The 26,689-nt window shown below is 41.2% G+C and overlaps 2 protein-coding genes across 2 annotated transcripts in view; one reads left to right on the top strand and one right to left on the bottom strand.

The window, feature by feature from the left end:
• The window catches only part of LOC139614260 (protein phosphatase 1 regulatory subunit 37), a 69,299-nt gene extending 59,198 nt beyond the window's left edge, over window positions 1-10,101 (bottom strand). The window contains exons 1-2 of the mRNA XM_071471453.1: window positions 9,306-10,101; window positions 7,423-7,523 (exon numbers count right to left, since the gene is read on the bottom strand). Coding sequence (XP_071327554.1) covers window positions 7,423-7,523; window positions 9,306-9,471 — 267 coding nt within the window. The 5' untranslated portion in view covers window positions 9,472-10,101. The remainder of the gene's footprint in view (window positions 1-7,422; window positions 7,524-9,305) is intronic.
• A 576-nt stretch (window positions 10,102-10,677) lies between these two features.
• vrk1 (VRK serine/threonine kinase 1) lies at window positions 10,678-24,204 on the top strand. The gene is made up of 13 exons (XM_071471372.1): window positions 10,678-10,815; window positions 11,376-11,535; window positions 11,796-11,851; window positions 13,609-13,678; window positions 14,272-14,359; window positions 14,815-14,923; window positions 15,754-15,846; window positions 16,611-16,743; window positions 17,458-17,578; window positions 19,128-19,186; window positions 20,105-20,268; window positions 22,232-22,319; window positions 23,873-24,204. The coding sequence occupies exons 2-13, from the start codon at window positions 11,376-11,378 to the stop codon at window positions 24,022-24,024; spliced, it is 1,293 nt and encodes a 430-aa protein (XP_071327473.1). The 5' UTR covers window positions 10,678-10,815; the 3' UTR covers window positions 24,025-24,204.
• Window positions 24,205-26,689: the final 2,485 nt, after the last annotated feature.

Raw genomic sequence — 26,689 nt, 5'->3', positions numbered from 1 at the left:
TGCACGCTGTTTCCCACATGGCATTAAAGCCAGATCATGTACAGCTACAGTGGAGAGGCTGTGGAGCCGGTGTGTTTTAAATGAAGCACGGCTGACAGTGTGTGTGTGTGTGTGTGTGTGTGTGTGTGTGTGTGTCTCAATGACAGACTGGACTGTGCTAAGTCTAAGTCCCAACCCACACTCCCCACTTCTCTGTGTTTCTTCCTTCATGTGATTGTGGCGGCCGCCGCTGTACGCCATTTCAAATGCACCACTAACCGCCTCGTTATGCCGTCTCGGCCTGTAATGAGAGGAGCGACATATGTCCAGTCCCCCCCCGCCGTTTCCTGATAAGCCCCCACATTCAGACACACGCAGGAGCACTCCTCCACCCTCCTCCTTCTCCTCTCTGTTGCTTTTATTTCGCATGCAAAAACCTTGCTAACAACCGCCACGGAAAATAGTGTGGCACTTACTTAGTGGCATTTACCTCGCTGCCGACTATTCCGCACACGGGTGGGCGGGGGGGTGCAATAACAATCAGCATGCATTTAATTTAAAAGAAAAAAAATGTTCCCTTTACAATTACGCAGGCAGGGAGAGATATAGCTTTCTGTGTGTGTGTGTGTGTGTGTGTGTGTGTGTGTGGAGGGAGCTATAACAGTTGTGCCAGCAGACTTCCGCAGTGCAACATTAATGCTAATCAAAAGAGCTGAGAAAGCAGCGGTGGTCTGCAAAAACAGATTTTCTCTTGTCTTTTCATTTCTGGAGGGATTCTCTCTTTCCCCCTCTCCTCCTCCTCCTTCTCCTCCTCCTCCTCCTCCTCGTCCTCGGAGGGATTTATCCCAGGAAAAATAATATTAATAGGAATTGAATCTGACCCCGTGAATTGAAGAGCGGTGCGTTGTCATGTAAGGCCGTTCTTCCCTGGCTGTGGGATAAATAATGAAAGTTAAGTTGTGGTAATTGATTTCTCTTCAGTCCACTCAACTGAATAATCTGCAAGGGAAACAACCACTAAGCTATTCATTAGAAGATTTGCCAACATGCAACTAATTCCGAGCTTATTCTCCAAACATCATGGAACGAATACAAACTCATAGTCGAAGCTTGCTTGATTCAGAATCCTTTTGTGTTTGGAGGGTTGGAAAACACTTCACTGGAAGCCCTGAAACAACACCACCCCCCCATCTGTAAACTGAAATAAATCAATAAATAACCCGTAGCACATTAAGGAAGAAGAAATATTGAGCCAATCTGCCTCTTTTAACTCCACACAAACTGATGCATGTGATCAAAATTCATACGGAATAAAGAGTTTACCTGAATAAATGATAAAAGAGGCGACATGAAGTTGATAAATTCTCGTTTCTTTCAGAAGATTGTTTCTCTGATTTGGTTAAAATGTTTGATGTTTACTCGACAAACATGACATTTTGCTGTGGTGTCTTTATCAAAATGATTTTGGCTCTGTTACTTCATCACAAATAAAAAGATTAGCAATAAAAAGTTGGCTTTAAAAATTCAGATTTCTTTCACATAACATACGATATTTGCCGTCACATTTCATCAAGTTTTGGATGGAGACTGTACGAGGTTATAAACAGTGGGCCAGTTTACTGAGGGAGCTTTTGTGTGGTAAAATCATACTACAACAAACACATATAAAATGACTGATTAGATAGATAGATAGATAGATAGATAGATAGATAGATAGATAGATAGATAGATAGATAGATAGATAAGGTTTCAGTCTACATCTTTTCAGACATTGTTATAATCTCTTTTTCTGACATTGACTCATTATGCTGCAGCTGTGTCTGCTTTGCTGTTTCCAGTTTTTCAGTTTCAATATAATTGATTTTATTTAAAGATTGAGGTAATAATTTATCAGCCAATCAGGAAATGACGCTGATGAACCTCATGGTTCCATCTGTATTAGCTCCTAATGTCTTTCACAGGTAAATCTCAGCTTGAATATAAATCCCCTGTCATCATCATCAACATCATCATCAGCAGCAGTCGTGTAGAGTCGGGGCTTGATCGTCTCAGTTACCTCTGTAATCACAGAGCGAACCACACAGAGACACACAGACTTCACAGTTGGCATGGCGACATCACAGAGTTTAAGCATAGCGGCCTTGGACCCCGCTGGCTCCAGCCTATTATTGTTTACCACTCCTATGAAAATGTCACCAACAGCAATACTGTTTTATCCACTTACAACATTTCAAAGGAGTGCAAAGGGACCCAAGGGTGCAATAAAAAAAGCTTTAAATAGTCTTCAGTGCTGGTCCTCGGGGGAATTGCCCCCTTGCCTGAAAAGACCTAATTTAATAAATTTGCTCTTTAGGCGTTCATCTTTGCGTTTTGCGTCGTCTTATTATGAATTCATTCGCATGCAGTCCTTTTGGTCTAAATATTGCCCCTCTTAGCTAATGCTTAACCATACATATTTTACTCTTTCAGGAGGACCACCTACATTTGTTTCCAATGCAACGGGGTTCATTAGCACCTCAGAGATAATACGCCGGCTGTATGCTTAATGTAAGCACTGCTAAGTCTCTAATTTTCCACAAATAATTCCCCTTGATCTCGAGTGAAATTTATGCAGAGGGGTGGGGGGAGCGAGCAGCGTGCTTTAACATGGCTGGTCCAAGTAAAGTAAGTATGTACATAAAATGAATTATAAATGGCAGACTGTGTGTGGCTAAGAGAGAATAAATGAGTTTATTTTATTGGAGAGAGAGCGTGTTGTGAGTCACAGAGAAAAAAAAATTGTTTAAGCTTGCATAAGAGAGGGTTTGAAAGTGCAACTGTGATGTATGTGTTCACAATTAGAGACTAATGTGGGATTTCTGCCCATATACTGTCGATATATCATGATTTTCTTTTATTGTCTGTCATGTTGAATATCATTAAGAGAGAATGAGCAATTAAGACAATCAGAGGGGTTTTTTTCTAAAGGTTTGTTCAGACAGAATATGAGATGAGTATAATAGAAAAGTCACAATTAGAAGTAAATTTACCTGGCTTGCACAAACTGAGGCAAGGACACATTCGTGTGAGCTGAACAATATTTAAACTTGAGTGGAAAATATTTCTCCGGCTTTAACAACAAAATGGCAGCCAGAGTAGCACTTCTTGCTGCTAGCCAAAAGCTGTATCCCAGTTCTAGGGCCGCATCCTGAGGAGGCTGTGTATGGAGACCGATTGTCTCACAGCAGGAAGACAAGGCTGTCCCATTTCAAAGGCTCCTTCCAATGCAGCCAATAAATGCATCCTTCTTTTCCTGGGTAATGAAAGGTCCAAAGGCTGGATCCTTCCTGGTGCAACCTATCCCAAGACTCACTGAGCGCTGATAATGAAAGCAAACAACACCGACGCAGAGCCTGAGGACTGCACTTTTAAATCTAAGTGCTGGGTTTCAACTCAGTTCAACAGCTAACAGTACAACTGTTAAAACCAAGGGCCTTAAAAAGTTGCACTTTGTGACACAACTTTGTGACCAAACCTTGTCGTTTCGGTTTGGCCTTCATGGTCTACAACGGCTTTTAAGGGCCACGCCTTTGTAGATCACGTTCTTCATTTTAGTAGTTATTTGATGCAATAAAACAGAGGTGTGACGTCATGATTGACAGCTGTGATTGGATGTATGCTTGCCACAAACCGGCATGCACCAACATCTTGGCTCCACACACGCCCCACCTCTTCTTCCACTTTTGGATTAGCTGGGAGTTAGGGGCAGAGACAGGCACTGCCAAGGTGGCAATGGTGGAGCAGCTCACTTGAGCTTTAAAACTGCTCTTCAGAATTTGGTGGGTGACATCATAGAAGCTTCTTTATTTACAGTCTATGTTCACAATGAATGACATTCTTTGGCATCTCAAGTGCTTGTCTGGTCAAAGACAGCTTATTGTGCATTCAGAACAAAAACAAAACTGCATTACAAAAAAGACTGTGTCGACGAGGGCATGTGGACTTAGGTACCTGTGAGACTGAACATGATCTAGGAAGTCCTTTAGACACCTTTAGTCCTTCAGACTCTTAGATCTTATAAAAGGATGAAGGATTACAGGATGCTAAAAAAACACACAGCAGTTTATAATAGTACAGAATGAGACAGCTAATTACAGCTCTGGAAACTATCACAATTATATCCCATATTTTGATAAAGGTAAGGGAAAACGCAGAAATACATATATCCTATAGGTTTTTTGAGTTTGTTTTTTTTTGTGGTTGCAGCCAGGAGAGCTAGTTATGGGTATAATTCTACACAAAATCTACTGATGTAGATTATTCCATTTCCTGCCATCTCTCTACTGATAATTCCAATAATAATAATAAAGGTATAAAAGCCCCACAAAAAGAAAAAAAAAAGAATAATCATATTCTTTCAGCAGCATTAATTGCATTCATACTGAATCAAAGAATCAATTTTTCATGCAGTGCTTCTGTCAGTCTTAATCTCTGAAATAATGATGTCTCACCCTCATTTATAAAATGATTCACCTTATGATTGTAAGTTTCTTTTCTATCAAGACAAACACTTCGATGTCACACATCATAAATATGTGTAACAGTAAAGGTGTTTGTGGAACATGAATAACAACACAATAGACAAAAGAATTTAAGAAATGCAAAAAGAAAGAAAATAGGTGATCACCAGATAACTGTCACTGTTTTGATAAACATCTATAAATTAATAATCAATACAAACATCATCCTGTGTGTGTGTGTGTGCGTGTGTGTGTGTGTGTTTGTGTGTGTGTGTGTGTGTTTGTGTCCTGATGTTTACAGTTGTGAATTATTTGCATTCACAATGGGTTGAGCTGTGCGTAGCAGTTAACCTGCTCTTAGCCTCTTGTTTGGAGTGAAGCCGCCTGACGCAGGCTGATGGAACCACATGATTCCAATTATCCAGGGGATTTTAGTATATGTGTGTGTGTGTGTGTGTGTGTGTGTGTGTGTGTGTGTGTGTTTGTGTTTGTACATACACACATACTCACTGAGTCACAGTTAGTATGGTTGTATGTAGTATGTATCACTGCCCCACAGTCCGTATGTATGTGTGTCTATAAGCTTCTACAGTTACTTTACATGAAACTGCAGTTTTGAATAAAAGCTCAAGTTTACTGTCAGGTTTTCTCTGACATGCTGCAGGAGGCGAGTGTAACATTCCTCTTGGTCTTGGCACCAGATTATAGTGTTGATATCGATCCTCTCTCTAGGTGCTATAATATCATTGCAGTTACAGTACAGTTATTTTCTGAGCAGAGTTGCTGATGTTGCATAGAAAAACAGTGTTGGACATCATTTTTAAAAATTCAATTTGCTGGGGCAGTTTCCCACTCTGTTGGAGTTTAGACCCACAGATTGTTGTGTTTGCATTGTAAGCCTTTGAAAATTGTAAAATTATCTGTTGTAAAGTTCACTGCAAAGGGTCCCTAATTGTATAAAGGTAGACGTCCATGTATTTGTGATTATAAAGCAGAGAAATGCACACAGCCTGTATTCAGAAACTGAGCCTTAAAACCAGCCATCAGGACTTCTGGAACTTTGTGATGTCACAACAAAGCAGTCACCACCCTCAACCATTCCACAGGCCTCACCCATCTCGACCCACCAACCAACCTTGCAGGATTTGGTTTCACTGAGTGTTTACCTGAAATCTACTATATTTTTATTGGATCACTTAGAAAACAGTCAGCCAATCGGATGAGAGGCTCTGAGTTCATGATTGGCTCATTGACCTGTTGTTACTAGAGCTCCAGAGAGAAGCCTGAGAGAGGAAATGTAAAACTACATGACTACACTTATGGATATCAGCACTTCAGCTAAAACACTGGAGAAGTGTAAAATATGGGACCTTAAAACATTAAAAGCGTGTAAACAGGAAGCAGATTGTCTACTCTGCAGTTGATTAGATGCAGAAAATACTACAACCAAAGAACACCAAAGACAATTGCAGAATTAAACTGCACAACAGCTGCTAGCAAGGACAACAAGGTCAGTCATGCTTGTATTTCATTGTCCATGTTGCTTTCACCACTGGAAGTCAAGGCTGATAAAACCCAGTGAGGGAGTGACTGTGGGTGTCTACCTCATTGTTTCTAAAGATGTCCATTTCTGCACATTCACACTACAATGCAATAGTTTTGAAACTAAAATGGAGCCGTTTTAGGTGCTTGAAAAATCTGTAGTGTCTACCGCAAGGTAAACATGATGAGGTAAACATATAATAATATATAACTGCAATATAACTGCAAAGTCCATGGTTCAACTCATGGGTAGGGGACCCTTGCTTCATGCCATACATCTTTCTCTCCCCATGCTTTCTGTGTCTCCACACTGTCAAATAAAAGCGAAACTGCAAAAAAAAAAAAAAAAAAAGAGCATACATAAGTAATAAATTAGCAAGGCCAAGTGTTTTTCTTGAATGTCCAATTGTTTTGGGTCAAGACAATGCAAGGATTCCAGTGGTTGCCTAGTAACACTCATCATAGTCCACCTGCCATTGTGTGTGTTGTCCTTGTCCAGTATTCATTCAATGTCTGCTCTTTAGAGACTGACAAATGTGTGTATTATGGTTTTACTTATTATTTACTTTATTTATAGTTTACAATCAGCAAAAACGTGCTCACTGGGGCCAAGAGTTTGTCCCTCTATAGGCTGTTACATCTGAAAAGACGCCTTGTAATCATATTTATCTTTTTATTTCGAACCACACAACTTCTGCCCAGTTTGTTCGTACCAGACACATTCTTAAGATCTGAGACAAAAAACCTTTCAGTTGGCACAAAATTCTAGGACACGTCTTGACATCGCTGCGAGCTGTTCCAAGTGCCACAACATTTTTCAGGCATCTTTTATTTTATCAGAGCCAAAAGCAAAGTGTGCTTGTTGTTGCAGCAGCTTAGACAGGAGATGAGCAGTATCCAACGAGAGCACAACAGGAAGGAGGGACACAGCGGATACACACGCATCCACGCACGAACGCACGCACACACACACACACACACACACACACACACACACACACACACACTAACCTTAACCCTAACTACTACTTGGTTTATCCTAGCCCTAACCTTAAAACATGTCTTCACCCTACAATCTCATGATTTACATTATGGGGCTTTTTGTCCTGATACTGAAGACAAGTCCCCCTAATGTGACTGTGTGATTTAAGTCACCACAACATGAGTAATACCACACACACACACACACACACAGACCTAAAATCTAAAATCTAGAGTCTTGTGGACTTTGTGATTCAGAAAAAAACATTTCCCAAAGTCTTCCACAGGGATACACATTTTGGGAAATACACAAGCTCCACCCAAAGAGCCTCACACTGTAGCTGTAAATCAACACAGACACTTGCCTCATACACTTTGACTGACATGTACAAAACTAGAGTTGATGTGTGAAGCAGTGTACCTGGAGCTGTTGCAGGATGTGCGCTCTGGGTTGGACCTGGTGTCTGCTGCAGCTCTGCTGGTAGGCCACCATTACCTCTGTCAGAGTGAGGCAGCTGTCAGCTAAAATAGAACAATACAATCATTCACCGCTTTAATGTCTGCACATCCCAGCGAGCCACCAGCAACCATTCACAAGTGCTTAAGAGGCACAGAAATGCCATACGGCAAACTCTGGTGTGTGTGTGTGTGTGCATGTGTTAGTGTGTGTGCGTGTGCGTGTGTACCACAGTGAAGATGGCAGTCAGTGAGAAGTGAGAAGGACATGAATGTCTGTCTAACAATAAATCAACCAATAAGGCAGCTCAATTCATCAACCATGGCCTTATGGGATGGGAAATTCCAGATGTGAGAGACTACAGAGGATTTTTATGATGAAAACACATAAACGTTTTGATCTCTGTGTATCCTTCAAAAGCTCGATTGCTTTTCATATATTTTTATTAATAATAAAACAAATATAAATAAATTCCTGGGACCTCATTTATACAACTGTGATGTACATTAATAGTTTACTTGAGCGCAGAGGACGGGAAAGACACACCAAAAAAAACAACATAAAACTGAACCTGTGCACATGCATGCCTCCATGCAGTTTGCTTTTCTAAAGCACAGGCGTCTTGAAAATGTGTGCAAGGGGTAAGTCCCATATCCCACCCACCACACTCCCACAATTAAACATAAATGCTCAATGCAAAACTGTTCTAAACAGTGATGTTAACAGCCAGTCCAGAGGTCAGTCCAACATGCAGGACAATTCCCAAATTAAACAAAATGGTCAAACATTTGGTGAATGCATTAAAACCTTTGCTTCACACCAGCACAGCACAGACTGGTGGAGGCTCATCACCTGGTCTCTGTTAAAGACCCCATCCAGTGAAAATTGTGTTGAACTTTGTTAACGTCCTTATGATGTTTTTATATGATACAAGACATATGATGAGTGAAACACCATGACTGTGTGTTTCCATCTTGAACTGCAGTGAACCAATGATAATCTCATAAAAACAGATTCAGACAGCCAGGGATTCATACATCATAGAACCTAGGGAACCAATCCTGTCAACTTGTGGGGACAGGGGGCGGGGCTACATAAACCTAAAACCTTGTTAGTACAGAGAGTGAAAGTTTGCGTTACAACAACCACTAACAATGTGTCAGCCACTGCCAGTTACAAGCTAACAAGCTGACAAACAACATAAACCAAAGATGCTAACTATGCTAATAAAGGGATACACGAAATGATTACATTTTGGATGCTTGAGGTTTTTAATTATTTCAGGCCGCCACAGTCATGGGTAACATTACATGTCATATTGTTTGCCTAGCGTGGCATTAGCAGTGCTAACACTGGCAGCCTTCTTACCCTGCAGGTTAAGTCCACATGCCTGTGCTGAATGTGGTTGCACACTGAGTGGTTTTATGCTATGTTTTTCAGACACACTCTACATACAAACTTATTTTCATTTTCTAGATCACAATGCTGCCAGACCATGCCGGTTTCCCTCGATGTCTTCTGTCCTTTCCACCTTACGAGTTTACAACATACAGTTTTGGCTTAGAGACAACACTTAACCGGCATTGTAAATTAATAAAATGTTAATAATTACTTTAACCAACTACTATTTATGGTGCTGACTAGCAAGGGTAGCAACAACACCGCTGGTGGAAATACAGATATAATGTACTTATTTTGCATTTTTGTTGAATCAGGGTATAATAGTATTAAATTTAGTACAAATAACCAGAGGTCACCATTATGACACCATGATATTATCTTCATATGAATTATATTATCTTAATTACACATTTATATTCAACTTAACTGATTAAAAAGCAGCTTACCCTTTCTGTCAGTGTTCCTGTGCTCAGCAAAGCCGGATACTATCTGTTCATCAGGAGGAAAAGACACATGTTTTCCTCCCTTACTTCTCCTCTTCTGGTTCTCGTTCACTTTTTCTGCCGAGTCGTCGCTCTGCTCTTCATTTTCTTTGTCACTGCAGTGGGTCATCCCTCTGTTCAGGACCAAGGAGTTTTCAGAATTTGAACTTTAAGCAGGAAAGGCTCGACGTTTCACCAACCACTGTATCTCCTCTGTGGAGCCATGGCAATAGTTCCTGAAGTAATTCTAATTGAAAGAGGGCACAGTTTATGTACAAACAGTTGTAGCAACGGCACCTCTTGAATGTGAAGGGCTGCTCTTTCCACTCTGTGGCACTTGGAAAGACAAGACACTAAAGAAACAATATTTTATTCATGAAGCAAGTGAAACCCAATATATTTGTATCCAATGACGCATTCAAAACAGGTAGAGCTCTGCACATATACCTATTCAAATTCAGCATTTACAGCAACATCCAGGAGTATACAGGCAATAAGATAGGCAGGTTTGGTGTAGGGAAGTACACATTTTTTAACCTTGGGTCAATTGTAGTAACAAGCTCAAAAACAATTATAACCCAACTCTGCAGCTCTCTCAGCTCTACTGAGCTTTTTAGCCTGTTTTAGCTCACTGTTTTGGTTTTTTGAACAACAAACTCCACTCTTGTTTTTGGCTGCATTACAAAAATACATTGTGGCCAAAAATGTGATATACATGTTTGATATTTTGGGAAAGTTCACTCCAAGGTTAACACGTGTCTCTACCTCCTAAAAATAAATATCAGTTCAAACATTCCAATGAATGCACAAGGATGTGCTCAGTTTTGTTGTATACTGTATGTACTGTATGTCTACAAGTTGTATGTGTAAAACTTTGGTTCATTAGTAATTTGTGCCATTTAGCTGCAGACATGCATATTATATATTTTTGTGAGTATGTGTAACATATCCTCAGAGTTTTTAAAGTGGCACTAATAAATTAAGAGACAGATAACAAAAAAATAATAAAAAATAATAATAAATAGCGCAGCTTTAACAAATGTTTTATGTTTATGTTATATGTAAAGTGCATTTAGTGGGTTTTACACATTGCTATGTTCCATAAAAACGATGTTGTGATGTGTAGTGAAAAGCATAATTTTCTTTTGCTTTAATGGAGATGTGCAAATTGTTGAAAATGCCCTTTGGCAGTCAATCGACATTTCAACCGTATGCAGCTGTTGACACCGACAGAAATTGCTGATTAGCAGTAAATCCCAATCTGCCTCACATTCCCATCAAGGGTTTCGGGGGGGGGGGGGGGGGGGGGGTTCAAGCATGTACGTCTACGGAGAATCTCCGTCGTAAGTTAAGCAGCGTAGTCGACCAATAGAATAGCAAAGTGTCGTGACGCCACTTCCTGACCGGTAGTTTTGCGGGAAGTTTGGTCGTCTTACAGTTTAGCTCACAGTCAACGAAAAACAACAGAGCGAAGGTGTGTATTCATCTTATATTTCAGTGAAACGTGTAACTGCCGCTTGCATCGACAGTGTCGCAGATATTCATGAGCGTTTGTCATTAAATGTCGTCACACGACAGCTAACGTCAAACGTCGATGCTAACGTGACAGCGCAGTTAGCAATGTAGCTAACCCACATCTATGAAAACGTTATGTCGCTCGGTTCAACACGTTGCTAACGTAACGTTACCGTTTCCCGACCTGCTCTGACCACAGATGTCTTTTGTTTTAACTGCAGGACGCTGCTACCTTTGCAGTATACATACTGGTAATTAGTGTGTATTAAAATGATATCTAATGAACTCAGAAGAGGTACGCACTTCACGTCACTGTGAGGTTACAGGCGAGCTCAGGATGTGGTTAGCTAACTTCACCAGTAAATACAAGAATCAAACACGATACCATGTAAGACCTGAAATAAAGCACCTGCCCTTGTTGTTTGTATTAGGTTACAGTGCACAGATCAGTTATTTAATCAAGGCTGTGACCGGGGGGGGGGGATAGCACTAACAGTCACAGATGACTGTGTGTTTCAGATGCCACCTAAAGCCAAGGCGGCAGGGAAGGGCAGAGCTCCTGCTAAGAGGAAGCTGGCAGAGGAGTTCCCACCTGGGGAGGTCCTGACAGACACAGGGAAGAAGGCCTGGAAACTGGGGGTTCCAGTTGGCCAGGGGGGGTTTGGCCTCATATATTTGGGTAAGATCAGATCTGCATATTAAAAGTGAAACTATATTTTTTACAACCCTGAACTGTTGTAAACAGTATTTTGAGTGACTATCCCTGATGTCATAGGTGTCTGTGTAATTTTTCTTGTATTTTGGGCTCCCAGCACCTTTCTAAAATTGAGCGAATGATAAGTTAAACTTATTAGTTAAACAGCTGTTTGTGCTTAAAAAAAGGACACAGTTTATAGGAACTATCTCACTCTGAAAATGATTCTGTTTGTTGTTCTCTAGCCGATGAGAATTCTGCTAAACCTGTGGGTGCTGATGCTCGCTACGTCATCAAAGTGGTAAGACTCCAAACAATTTGAAAACACAAAGTCAAATTGTGTTGCCAACATGTTTTATTTCATATGCATACATTACATGTGTCCTTCCCATAAAAAGCAGTACGCCTCAATGTGAACACAGCCCACTTCCTTGCATCTTGGTTTTCACTTACACTTGTTTTCAGTAGTTTTTGTTTTGTTTTATAACATTTTAAATTTTTTACTGTATGGTAAAGTTTACATAAATTTCTTTATAATCATAGGGTGAGTTAGCTAGATAGATACAGTGGGTTAGCACAAGGGCCCAACAACAGGGCAGATTGTAAAGCAAGTACATAATTTAACTGGAGTCCAGGATGTCTTCACTAGTGTTTGATGTAGTTAAACCAGTCTGGCTGGTTCTTCTTCTGTAAAGATCAAAACTCACAGTGAAATCTGAAAGTGAGTCTAGCAAACAGCCAGTGAGTTAGAATAGGAATCACATTTATCCTCCAGTCTTCTAGTATATGGAGTTTTAAGACAGTAGGTGTTTGATATACCTGATCAAACAACATTAAAATGGCCAAATTGAATGAAATAAGTTTTTCCTCAGTGTTTTCCTTGTAATTATCAGCTGATAGTCCCTTTACACATCCAGCCATCTGCCCTGACTCCTTTGGACTGTGTCTGTCGATCTGTTGCCTTTAGTTCTCAACATAGTGTGTTCTGCATCATTGGTGATTCAGAATCATGAAGCAGGGGATGGGGATGGGGAACACAGACTCTGAATGCACGTACATGTGTGCTGTCAGTTTGTCATTAGCTTTAGTCAAATTGAGTTTATGTGTTTATCATTGGGTTTGGCAATTTGATGATGTTTACCCCGGGGTGATTTCAGTCTGTCAACCATCACAGGTTTTGCTGCACTGTCGGTGTAGTCCCTTTAAAACCAGTGTTCAGTTGGTCATTGTAGATCTGTATCAACAGAGAGATCAGAACAGCTTTGAATGAACATTTTACTCTTTGCTGACATTTTGCTGCTGTGTGCACTTAAATGTAAAATTAATTGCCTTGCCCTAGTGTTGGATTTAATATGAATTTTACATCAATGCAATGAACTTCCTCGATTTGTAAGATATTGAATTTGCTTGATTAGCTGAAAAACCACTTGTTGTATGTGGTCCTTGCAATGTGCTCATGTGCATCTTTTAAGTTGGCACTACATAAAAAAACAAACAAACAAAAAAACACCATTTCATTTCAGACATCATTCATTTCAATGAGACCCCTGTATTGCCACAGCTTGGTCTCCAATGACAAAGCCCCAGAAAAAACCCAAACTAAATGCAAAACATAAGACAGCGTTAACCAGAAAGGTGCTGCACTGGCCATTCAGATGTGTGCAAGAGCTTATTCCTGAGAACATGGTGAAAACCTGCCATTATATTACAAACCACTGGGTCTGATGAACCTTTAGAATCATAGACTCATAGATCTGTCTGTCACATTGGACTTTTCACCTACATCTGTAACAACACATCTGCACCAACACAGCCCCATGTTTTTTTGCAGTGTTATTTTTGATCCAAACAGCTGTTGAACCTGGGCGAAGAAAAGAGCAGTATGTATAGAAAAGGTGTTGTATGAATGTGTGTGTGTGTGTGTGTGTGTGTGTGAATGCGTGAATGTGGCTGCCAATATAAAGCGCTTTGTGTGGTCAATAAGACTAGAGAGGCTCCATATAAGTGCAGTCCATTTAACATTAAACTGAATCATAAATGTTTTTGTTTTGCCCACAGGAGCCAAGTGAAAATGGACCACTGTTCTCTGAGCTCAAGTTTTACATGAGAGCTGCTAAGCCTGATCTGAGTAAGCCACATTATAATTCCTTATAAACACACACACACACCCCTGGAATCCACCACCAAACCATAGTTAGCCTTGTGATCACAGCACAACATAGTCTCTCACCATCAGGGCAAACAAATAAAAGAAAGCTAACTTTCTTAATTAAAAAAGACAGTCTTGTAGCAGAGGCATGGGGGGCCCTACAGAGGAAGGGAAGCTTTTGGTGGAAGCGCTGTTGGCCCCCAGGCCACAGCTTTGCATTTTATATAATAACAATCCAAATGTCAATCTCCCCTGACAATTAACTGTTATATTACTAAGGAACCAAAGGCTCATATTTTATTCATGCTGGATTCTCACATTGTTGGTAAATATTTGTCCCAGCAGCAGATTAGCTCACAGCCACGCTGCCCGGTTCCCCCCACGGAATTATACTCTTATTACTTTGAGCATCACAGTCATCACCCACTTATACCAGTACCAGTTAGCAGTGTGTTCACAGGAAGTTTCCACAACCAAGCTGACTTAACATGGTATACAGGTTGTAGATTTATATACAGATTTTTAGGACATTTTAACCAGAAAGATCTCTTTAAAATTTCCTCGTCCTGCAGTCCAAAGCTGGATCAAGTCTCACAAGCTGAAAAATCTGGGGGTTCCCAGGTACTGGGGCTCAGGTCTGCATGAGAGAGGAGGGAAAAGGTAAGAACTTGACCAGAATATTTAATACCCATTCCCATTTTATTCCCAAGTAGTAAAATAAGAGGTATATTTAAAAAAAAAAAAAGTCCTGTCAAACTTGAGTTGATTTGTCACCAGAAAAACTGGTGAGTAAAACATTCTCAAGAACTAGAAAACTGATCATGAAGACTCAAAGGTTCTCATTAACATTTAACAAGGAGTGTTAAGGTCTTTACAAAAGCAATAATATCTTATAAATATCCTTTACAGGATCTGCACACATTGCCAAATGTTTTGAGAACTGTCAGGTTAACATTTTTTTTTCTGTCCTGGAAAAGGCTTATTTTAAAAACAAATTATATCCTGATCAGTCCAGTTGAAAGCTCTGCAGTACCATAAGTCTACTGCTTTTACTGTTGTTAAAAGCTTGTCAGATACATCAGAAACACTAAAGAAGCTCTGTTTTTGCATTGCAGGTATAGGTTCATGGTCATTGACAGGCTTGGCACAGACCTGCAGAAGAAGTTTGAAGAGTGCGGAAAGCAGTTCCCCAGAAAGCTGGTTCTGCAGCTCGGCCTTCGACTGGTTGGTTATTTCATGATCAAATTGCTTGGTTTTGCTGAAACATTTTCCACTGAATTCCAGTTATGCGTGATATACAACAGGTAAACTGAATTACAGTAATATCATTTTGAGATCAGTAAGAGATTAATAATGACTGAGGACATCATATGAAAGAGGATACTGAGTCCAAAATTTCTCAGCTCTTAATTGCTACCCCTGTACAAAAAAGACAAAAGTGAAATTGTGTGACAATTACACATCATTTTCAGTGTCTAGCAAGCGCAGTGGTTTTGAAGTAATGCCCTTTTTAAAGCTGCTCTGTCACATAGTGACGAACACTGTCAACAACTGTAGTTTCTCTGAGCTTCACAGATCATTTTAGCATCTTTCAACTCATTGTTTTGGTTTTTAAGGTTGCCAACGTTACTGTGTGGTTCATTATGGCAGTAGTCTTTGCTTGCATGCAGTCTGACTGTAGAATTAAAGGACTGTTCTGGAGCATCCACCAGTCAGATTAAACAACCTTTTACCTAATTACAGGCATTAACAAGAGCTCGTCTGTAGGTTTTTAACTGACAGGAAGAGGCGGAGCCAGGTGACCCTTCAAGTTTCTGGGCAGATTATTTTATGAAGAGCACATCAAAACTGACTGACCTATCTCAATGTGAGACAGACACAATCAGATGTGGTCTATGAGATCCAGTTACATTCTGATGGTGATGTGTTCACACATGTGTTAACAGGCCTTTTTCATAACCAGACAAGATGTGCCCAGATACACATCCTATGTTAATACCAGGTAGAAACAGGGTTTTTGTCTTGTGTGAAACTGTTTTATTTTTCTTGTTTAGCTGGATATTCTGGAGTACATCCATGACCATGAGTATGTACATGCTGACATTAAAGCATCCAACCTCATGTTGAGCCACAGTGATCCCAACCAGGTCAGTAGAAGCCAAAGCACATTGAATAAAGTCAGACTGTTTCTGTTTTAGTTCCACAACCTTAAAATTTTCAGCTGCGTTTCCTAATGTTGGGAAACTACAGTGCTCCTCTGACTCTGGTGCTGTTCCCTAAAAGCAGGAAGATGATTGTGTTTTTTGATCAGAAGACTCTTGTGCTGCTTCATTAGATTCAATTAAGGCCTGGAGAGGAGGAGGAGGAGGGGGGGGGGGGGTTAAGTGACAGCAGCAAAGAGCCTTTTCTAGCAAACAAAGTAGGGGCAGGGGCAAATATTTAATCTGAAGATTAATAATATATCAGTGGTGGTTTTATTAAAGAGCTATTTACGAATGACAATTTAAAAACCGGCCCCTCAGGATTTGAATATGAGGTGCGTTATACCTCTGCTAGTTTGATGCTTTCCCCTGGAGTTACTGGGATGTAGCTTTGGTTTTGTTACTATATGCTTTTTATTATTAGAGCTAATAAACTGTAGTGTATAAGCATAATGCAGACTAAATAATAATAATGAAGCTGTATGTATTAATATAATTAACAATTTAAATTCCAAAAGGCTAGAATCATTTGCTCCTCCTATTTTTAGCCTTTGTGCTAAGCTAAGCTAAACAACCTACTGTATCTCTGTCTATAGTGCATGACCATGTCATAAAGATTCCTGGAAACATTACAGATACAGCGGGGTCCAAACGTCTGTGTATTTGTCTTGGTTTGAGCATGTCTGAATCACTGTTTTTGTCAACTGCAGGTTTACTTAGTAGATTATGGGCTGGCATATAGATACTCACCCGACGGTATCCTCAAAGAGTATAAGGAAGACCCCAAGAGATGTCATGACGGCACCATTGAGTTCACAAGCATCGACGCTCATAAAGGAGCATGTAGGTTCAAGTACACTACCAAGTAGTTTTATATATACAATACAGGTCATGAGCTTTAGTGAAGACTACATTAGGATTAACATTAATATCACTACATAGAAATTGTTGTTTTTACCATTGTCTTTATGTGTGGATCAAAGAAACAAGATACAAGGTGTTGGTAGGAAAAGTTTTTAACTATTTCAAAGCCAGCCTATTTCCCAAAATGTTAAAATTTCTTTTTAAAGGTCCCATATTTTATAAAGGTAGATATCATGTATTTTTTGATTATAAAGCAGGTCTAGGTTCTATATTAATACTGTGAAAGTATCAAAGCCTCAGTCCACAGAGAAATGCACACAGCCTGTATTCAGAAACTGAGCCTTAAAACCAGCCGTCAGGATTTCTGTGACTTTGTGATGTCACAACAAAGCAGTCACTGCTATCAGCCATGCTCCAAGCCCCGGCCACCTGGACCCACCATCAAACCTTGCAGGATTTGGTTTGTTAACCTGCTATATTTTTATTTGATCACTCCGAAAACAATCTTCTTAAAACCACAAATTTATGTTGTTAAGGATATTAACACTTAAAATAAAACACAGGAGAAGAGAATAATATGGACCCTTTAATAATAAACTGTACATTTCGACTTTATATGTTGGCATTACTATTAAAATCAGTGCCTTAATGAAGCTGCTGAGTGTTTGCTGCTAATGTGTTTGTTGGTTCCAGCTCCATGTAGGCGGAGTGACCTGGAGATTCTGTGCTATTGCATGGTTCAGTGGCTGTGTGGCCGGCTGCCCTGGGAGGACAAGCTTCAGGACCCCCTCTACGTCAGAGACTCCAAAATCAGGTGGGAGAGGAACACCTGCATTCACTGCACACATCATGACAGTTGTTCCAGTGAACGCTGCAGTAGCAGTACCACTGTAGATCAGTTTTGTGGCAAATATGTCTGTGGTCCTTTTATTGGCACTCTGGCTAAGACATTTTCAAAGCACAAAAACTATACAACTACTACAGCCGTGTGTGTGTCTGGCTGGAGCTCTCCCTCCTTAGCCAGAAAAAGCTTCTTTTTTTCAACTAACCTGAAACTACAATCACAAAACTAAATAATATAAATTGCAGATTGAATATAACGAGTAGTCTGGTTGCTAGTTGAACCTCACAAAATAATTAGCATAGCATAACTAATGATTATAAGTTTCACTTTAAAATTAATGATTCGCCAACGCTCTTCGGCGAACTCAGGATGTCTCATGGGAGCTGAGGTGCCTAATGTTTGCCTTTCTTTTTTCTCTGATAATTTAAGATCCAGATGTCCGATGATTAAAGTCCTTCATCTGGTAAAAATATGTGGTTGAAAATGACCGAAGTGTAAAAAAATTATCTAAAAAATGCGACTTAAAACTGGATACAAGTCAGTTTTGAGCTTCTGACAACTACAATGCCAACGCATGAGTATAGGAGATATGACATCATTGACAGGCGACCAAATGAAATGGACTGTTACCAGTATTAAAATGATGTATTTCTTCAGGTTTGAGAATTTTTTGAAACATTTGGAATAATGTAAGTACACAACTCAAAATAAAGTCGAGTCATTTTTAGATATTTTAATATGGAAAAGTTACAGATTATAACTTTAACAGAATGAAATATCAAGGTGGCTAATCTAATCCAATACACTTTTTGTCAAATACACCACTGTTCTTCGTGTGTGCTCAAAACAAATCTGGTGTTCCTACACAGCCTTGGCTCTGTAAATGGGAAATAAACAAAGTGGCTCCGACCAAGTAGCACAACACTATTCCAGCCAATCAACAGCAGGGGACGTTTGTGCTCATGAACAAGACAAGGGAAAGAAGAGGAGAAGATGGGAGGTAGGGAAAGGGGGCAGTGGGAGCATGCCAACGGATAGTGCCAATTTAAATTTTGTAAGCTTTGCTACTGCTACCATAGCTAGCGTTAGCATCAACAGCTGTTTAATTACCAGTCTAAAACAAACAATGCAAATTCAGCATAAAACTTAATTCCTTTGCTCGCCAAGAGCTGTTGTGCTTCTATTTCTGTCACTTCTATTCTTCTACTGAAGTTCACATGCTAACCAGCTAGCCCCGCACTGGCTGGCCAGTTTCATCATTTTGATACTGGGGTACTGTAGCATCCAGTCTGCCCCAAAAAGCTGCGCTGCTCAGAGGACGTATTATAACATCTTGTCTTGCAAAATCCTCTGCCCCCCCCCCCCCCCCCCCCCCCAAAAAAAAAACAAAAAAAAAACAGAATAATTACAGCCAGAAAAAAGTTTGCGTGTGCTTACGGGCACGCACCTACGTAGCTACTAATTTTACCTTTGAAGTACATTGAGGTGTTTTAAACTGAGAAATGTTTCTCCCTTACAGGTGTCAGGAAAACATCTCCCAGTTTATGACCAAGTGTTTCTCCTCTCAAGACAAGCCAGGTGAGACACACACACAGGTGGCAATCACAAGGTGAATGCGAACTTGTCACATTAAAAACATCAGAGAACCAGTAAAAATCCACTGACAACACCCTTTACCCACCAGTTTCTCCAGCTGCTCAGTGGCCCAGTAGTTCAGTGCTGTTTGTATCCCCCAGCTCTCTGTGTGTGTCTTTTCCCAGCTGATAGATCACCAGACAGCTGGGTGAAACTCGTCATTCAGCAGCATGAGCTTTGTTTTATAAAAGGTTAAGAGTGAAGCACCTCAACATGCTCAACCAATGAGAACACACACAGAGACATATAAAGGGATAAGATGGCTTCTGAAGTGAATGGCATCCTCATCCTGATCTAATTATAACCTTCTTGGGTCTTATTAGGATATTAAATCTGCAACAAAAATGTTCAGCTGTGGCTGTAAATGGCGACTTAGTCGTTTGTCGTCTCACTGTGGTGAGAGTTGCCATTTTAACGTTGGCTTTTTGACCTGCAGGCAGAGTGTCGGTTCAGGCAGAAGAGACAAACACAAGGCGTCAAACCTCCTTCCTTCTGCTCTGCTGATCACAACCAAACTGTTGTTTGCAACTCCATCTGTGTTTGTGTTTGTGACTGTGTGTCGAGTCTGAAAAGAGTCACACCAAACAGAATTAAGCACGACGCTGTGACCAGAGTAGAACATTATGGTGATGACTGTGTGTTGGCACAAAGATAGTGTGCAACATGAAGAGAGAGATGTTCAGGTCAGGGCTACTTATTTAGTCTTCCATTATAAAACATGGACCGAAGAACTTGACTAACATGAACAGAACAAAACAATCACTGTGACAGACACAATGCAAAATACAAATAAAGACGAGGGAGGAATATATGAAAAGGACTTGATATTCTGTCTCATAGTGTCACTCTGGTGAGTTGCAGATGAGATCCAGAAGTTCATGGAGGAGGTTGAATCTCTCGGATATCAAGACAAACCCCCCTACGAGAAGTTGCGCTCCATCCTGCAGGCAGGACTGAAGACCATCCAGGCTAAAGACGATGGCAAGCTTGAGTTCGCCGCTGTCAATGGAGCCGCGCCACCTAAGGTCAGCACACACACACACACACACACACACACACACACACACACACACACACACACACACACAGATGCAACAACTTGAGCAGTTCAAGTGATAAAACTTCCTCATAGGAATTCTCCCCAGCTTCATTTTATTGTAGGATGATGTAGCCCTGAAGGGCCAGTGTTTAGCTGTGGCTGATCTTTATGTATGCACCAAGGTGCTGGTGCATACAGGGGTCAACATCTGCCAGTGTCTCACCAGTTATGAAATACACCTGCCAATAGGAACATCTCTGGGATGTGGTAGAACAGGAGATTGGCAGCTTGAATGTGCAGATGACAAATCTGCAGAAATGATGTGATGCAGTCATGTCGACATAGAGCAGAGTCTCAGAGTTTCAGCATCTGGTGGATCCATGACAGGAAGAGCTGAGGAACTACCCAGTGTTAGTGTGGTGTTCCTAATAAAGTGTTTTCTGAGTGTGGAAGCATTATTTTAAGATGGTGAAGGTGAAGGTGTTTATGCCTTCCCCAACACGTGGGCAGGAGCTCAGTGTTTCGAGTGATGTACTGGTCCCTGCAGGTTTTGTGTTTCTTACTGTTGTTCTCTAACTTTTCAGTCTCAAATTGTGTTGATCTGGTAACAAGTTCAGGTGTCAGCTGCCCAGATGACCAGCTGATCTCTGACAACATCACAACAAATCTCCACATGTTGTAGATCCCTGTTACTTTATCATTTCAAAAAAATCAAAACTTAAGGGACATAATAGCAGAAGAAGACAGAATATCTCTGCAGTCGCCAGTAGTTAGCAGGCCTCATGATTCTCATGAAATGCTAAAAGACCCCTGAAATCTGTGGGATTACAACTTTAGCAGTTAACAGCACTTAGCAGCTGTAATATATGTATTCTTATAGGTCTACGTTCTCACATTTATTTCATTTACACGACAGTCAGCCTGTATTTGTTTCCTGCTTTCCTTCTTTTCATCCCTCCTCCACTCTTGCTCTCTTCCCCTCCCTCTCTGTCCCTCTCTTGCTCTCTCACTCTCTGTGCATATGGAAGATGCCACCGGGGACGTGGCGTTGCCAGCCGAAGGGTTACCGGGCCCCTGCGCTGGTTATTGTATGTAATTATCCCGCCAATCTGTTCACCTCAGCGGGCGCCGCATGGTGATCATGAGGTAGCAATTGTCAAAATGGAGGCAAAAATGGAAGTGGGGGCAGGGGGGTGAGTGATAGTTCAGACTGAGAGTGGAGCTTCATTATAGAGGCCCAGGAAGGAGGAGGACGGACGGAGGACTTGATTGCCTTCGTTAAGTGCAGGACTCTCTTAGGGGCCACCGTTTCTCTCTGCATCCTCAGCAGCCCCCATGCTCGCTGCGATTTCTGTGTAGGACAGAAATAATAAAGTCATAGTTGATGGAAAACTCTTTGCTGTATTAGCAGTGACTCTGGGAAAGCTTCAGCTGTGTTGACCCCACTGTTAACATGCAGTTTATGTGCAGAAAACGGGAAAGCTGGAGAGTGTGTTTGGCACTTTGTGGTCAAAATAGTGGAACAGCTAATCACATGTTTTAATGGATTAATGTCTGCGAGGTCTTCGTGGCTGGTGAGATGGCAGAGCAGTAATTGCCTCTGCTCAGGCTTCACACACAGAAGGCTGGAGGCTCTGAGAAGTCAGGTTGCCTCATTGCAGAGCCAAGGTCTCGTCTCACTGTTTGCCTCTTCACTCCTCTCACCATCAGATGCTGCAAGCCTCTGGAGCTTCCACAAAAACAAAACTGGCTTTATTCTAAGACATTTAACTCTTTAAAGGACTTTGTATTATTTTGATTATAGACTCTGTGATTGTCCATCAGGACAATTCCCACACAACTACAGTGGTAAAATGAAATGTCAGCTTGTTGTGTTGATGCACACACTGTGCATCCATGTTTATCCACCTTCAGCTGATGAACATAAGCTGACGCCCCTTTTCTTCCAGAAAATGGCCAAGAGAAGAAAAGTAGAAGATGAAGAGAGTGAGACAGATGGAAGTCCCATGAAGAAAAAGAGAGTCACAAAGAAAAAAGGTATGATCAGAGACCTGTGACGTCCTCCTGTCCAGTGACAGTTTATTTCTTGCTCTTTTCCAGTTGCAGAAACTTTTCTGAACACGTGTAGCCCTTTTCATGGCTTGTTTTGTTTCCATTGTTCTGTTCGCTTTATTGCTGAGGTCTTGGAAATAAAAGGAGTGAGGTGATATTAAATGCAAGTTCCATGCACTTTCAATGGTTGACATGAAATGCTGTTAGAACAACAAAAGTAACCACCATCTTACAGCTATATCTGCATTGACCTGGACAACCTTAAAAACTTCAAAGAAAAAAACAATGGTGGGTGAGGTTCCCGCATAGTCTAAAGGTAGATGTCCATGTGTTTTTGATTATAAAGCAGGTCCAGGTTCTATATTAATACTGTGAAAGTATCAAAGCCTCAGGCCACAGAGAAATGCACACAGCCTGTATTCAGAAACTGAGCCTTAAAACCAGCCGTCAGGACTTCTGGAACTTTGTGATGTCACAACAAAGCAGTCACCACTCCAAGCCAGCCACAAAGGAGCCCTCCTCTCCAAAACAAACAGAGCTGGTGATTAAATCCAGTAAAAACACTGAGTAAAGTAGCATCATGTTAAAAAAAAATTCTGCGTTTCTGTGGCACTCTACTGTCCTGTACAGAGATAGGTCTGGCTGTGCAAGACTACATGAACATTTGCTGGGGAGTTGCTAGCGTTAATGTTACTTGCCATAAGCAAATCGATGATGCTGCCTTGTTTGGTGGCAGTGAGCTGAATAAGTTTTCACCTGTTCGCTTCCTTTAATGAAGCTGTGAATAGCTTTTAGCTGCCTAAGGCTAATTTGGATGGGTTAGCCCTGCATGCTTTAAAATGGTAAATGAATTGCACTTATCTGCTGCTTTGTCTTATTAACCACTCAAAGCGCTTTACGCTACACATTCACACACACTCATACAGTCCTTCTTTAGTTTCTCCATGGCTCACACACCGATGACACATCAGAGGCTGTCCATGGTTCAGTATCTTGCCCAAGGACATTTCACCATGTGGACTGGAGGAGCCGGGGATTGAACCACAGAATAAATAATAACAAAGTGTAAAAATATGGGAGATGAGCATGGCCAAAGCTAAAAGACAAGACAAGCCATGACCATGAGGCAGTGCTTAGAAACTAAAAGTGTCTGGTAGAAATGGGAGGAAAGAACTAACCAAAGTCTAATCTAAATTTCAATTAATCATTAATCCCACTCAAAAATAAAATGACCAGAACATTTTTATTTCCTATACCATATCTTTAACTTCGTCATATCCAGTCATGCAGATGTTTTGAGCATCAGAATGAAAACACCTTTAGCCCCACTGTGCAGGGGTACAGCTTGAAATCAACAAAAAAAAAAAGAAAATCAGAAATTGTATTTCTGTGGTTGAAGGCATTGTATCCCCAGTTGCATTAAATATGTTTAGACTGACTCAAGTGAAAGACGTAAATCTTAGTATGCAATGTCAGATTATTGTGTGTTCATGTCCTTTAAGGTGGAAATGCTTAAATCTGACGACTTTCCCCTGCAGAATTAAACGGAGTGAAGAAGAGTTGGCCAAGAAAGGTGCCAAACACTGGAAAACAGGCTGACCCCAAATCCAGATTAGTGGAGATGGGGACCCAGACCTCACCTGGACTTGCTCAGAAATCCAGAGGCAGACCCAAGAAAACCAGCAACTAAACATCCACTGTGTCTACACTCCTCCCTCCATCCTCCTGTCTTTCCTGTGCCTCTTAGAAAATCACTTTTGTAAGTTTTATAAGGTATTATTTTCTATCTGCACTGATAGTGGTTAATGTTTGATTTTATTTGGTGTGCTTATAGTGAGAATCATTGTAATAAAGAAGAAATTAAATAATTCATCTTTTGGTTTTTATTCTTTGAAGGAACAAATGCACCAGTTTATCAGCTCAGTTAATTTAAAAAGAGACAGGATGATAAAAACATTTTCTGAACAGACGCGACAGATTTTTGCGCTCCTGTCCTTCTCTGTCCTGCTGCTCAAATGTCACATTTTTGACAGATGTTTTTCAAGTTGATGTGAAAGAGGAACATTTCTATCACAATGAGACTCACAGGAGAACATTTCACACATGAGGAGCTGCTGACAAGTTGTCCATTTTCCTTCCATCTACCCTTGTCCTCAAGCTTATGGACCATCCCTGATGGGACCCCCCCACCTTACTCATTAACTCCCAACAGGCTGTTCCTGTCCCCCCTTCCCTCCTTCCCCATGGAGGAAGACATCTCCACCAATGTTAGTTTTGTGAGGGCCCATGGGGGCCCCTGTGGCGGCCCCCGTGGCGGCTGGTGGCTTGCCATCGATTGTTCCAGCCTCTTAAAGAGTAAAGAGCCCTCTGCCTGGCTTCCCCCTCCTCCCCCACCTTCCAGACACTGACCTTCAGGGCGCCACTGCAGTCTCACAGTAGGAGGCAGTAGTACATAATGACAGCAAATGAATGTAGGTGTGTGTTGGGGGGGGTGAGGTTTGAGAGATGGTGGGGGGAAAGGGATAGCACTTAAACACAACATCTTTTCTGCTTGCAGAGAGAGGTACACATTTTTCACCCCGGCTGGCCTTTTTCATTTTGCATGGGTGTGTTATCCACTGGCTGGGCTGACAGGCAGTTGTTGCCCATGTGTTTGCTGTGGTCGCCCCCGATTGGCGAGTCGGCGGCACTTTAAAGCCTCACAGCAGTGGCCTAACCACCGCTCTCATGATACGGATGCCAACCCTCCTTGGGACCACGCGCCAATAACTCAATAACAGTTTCCCCGACCAGTGGGTTTCCTGTGTTTGGGACAATTGTCAGTATTTTGTTGGCGTGGGGCAGGAGGGGATCCAAAGTGTTGAAACTGAACGGTGAGGTACGGCTGGGGCAGGCTCCATGCAGGGTCCAAAAGTTCAGATACAAAGGAAAAGTAGACTTTAAGTTAGATTTCCAAGCAATAAAAATACCAAGAATTTGGGAATTTCAGCATCTACGGTTCATAAAATCACTAAAAGAGTCAGAGAATCCGGAGAAATCTCTGTAGGCAAAAGGACAAGGCTGAAAACCAATATTGGATGGTTGTGATCTTCAGATCCTCAGGCAGCACTACATTAAAAACAGACACGATTCTATGGTGGAAATCACCGCATGGGCTCTGGAACACTTGTCTGTGAACACAGTTCGTTGCTTCATCCACAAATGCAGGTTGAAACTCTACCATGCAAGGAATAAGCCAAATATAAACATGATCCAGAAACGTCTCCAACTTCTCTGGGCCCGAGCTCATTTAAGATGGTCTGAGGTGAAATGGAAAACCTTCCTGTGGTCTGATGAATCAAAATTTCAAATTCTTTATGGAAATCATGGACGCTGCGTCCTCCAGGCTACAGAGGAGAGGGACCATCCAGCTTGTTATCAGCGCACAGTTCAAATGCCAGCATCCATGATGGTGTAGGGGGGTATAAGTGGCCATGGCTTGGGGTAGCTTGCACATTTGGAAAGGCTCCATTAATGCTACATTTTATATATATATATATATATATATATATATATATACAACGTCTTTTTCAGAGAAGGCCTTGCATATTTCAGCAAGACAACACCAAACCACATTCTGAGTGTATTACAACAGCATGGCTCCGTGGTAGAAGAGTACAGACACTAAACTGGCCTGTCTGCAGTCCAGACCTGTCACCTACTGAAAACATCTGGTGCATCATGAAACGAAGAATATGACAAAGGAGACCCCGAACTGTTGAGCAGTTGAAATCCTGTATCAGGAGAGAACATTTCACTTTGAAAACTCCAGCAGCTGATCTCCTCAGCTCCCAAACATTTACAGAGTGTTGTTAAAAGAAGAGATGATGCAACACAGTGGGAAAGATTGCCCTGTCTCAAATTTTTTGAAACGTGTTGCTGGCATCAAATTCAAATTGAGCAAATACTTTTTCATAAAACAATAACATTTCTCAGTCTCAACATTTGATATCTTGTCTTTGTTCTATTTTCAGTTAAATATGGGTTTACATGGTTTACACATGACTGGATTCTGTTTTTATTTACATTTTACACAGTGCCCCAACTCTTTTGGAAACAGGGTTGAATTATGCATGTGTCAGCTTCTTGCTAAATGCAGCTTTAAAGGTGGCTTTTGCTAAACAGCAAGCACTGAGCCCTCAGGTTATGGAAATACGAACACACTCAAGTAGCAAAAGTAGAAAGAAGTCCTGACATGACCACTGTCTGCTACACGTACACTCAGTGAGCACTTTATTAGGAACACCTGTTCACCTGCTTATTCATGCAATTGTCTGTTAAGCCAATCATGTGGTAGCAGTGCGGGGCCTCATACA

This window comes from Trachinotus anak, unplaced genomic scaffold (genome assembly GCF_046630095.1).
Source record: "Trachinotus anak isolate AG129_WGS33_773 ecotype Australia unplaced genomic scaffold, CSIRO_AGI_Tana_v1 ptg000033l, whole genome shotgun sequence".
Lineage (NCBI taxonomy): Eukaryota > Metazoa > Chordata > Actinopteri > Carangiformes > Carangidae > Trachinotus > Trachinotus anak.
The sequence above is the reverse complement of the archived record's forward strand: the minus strand, read 5'-3'. Positions and strand labels throughout refer to the sequence as shown.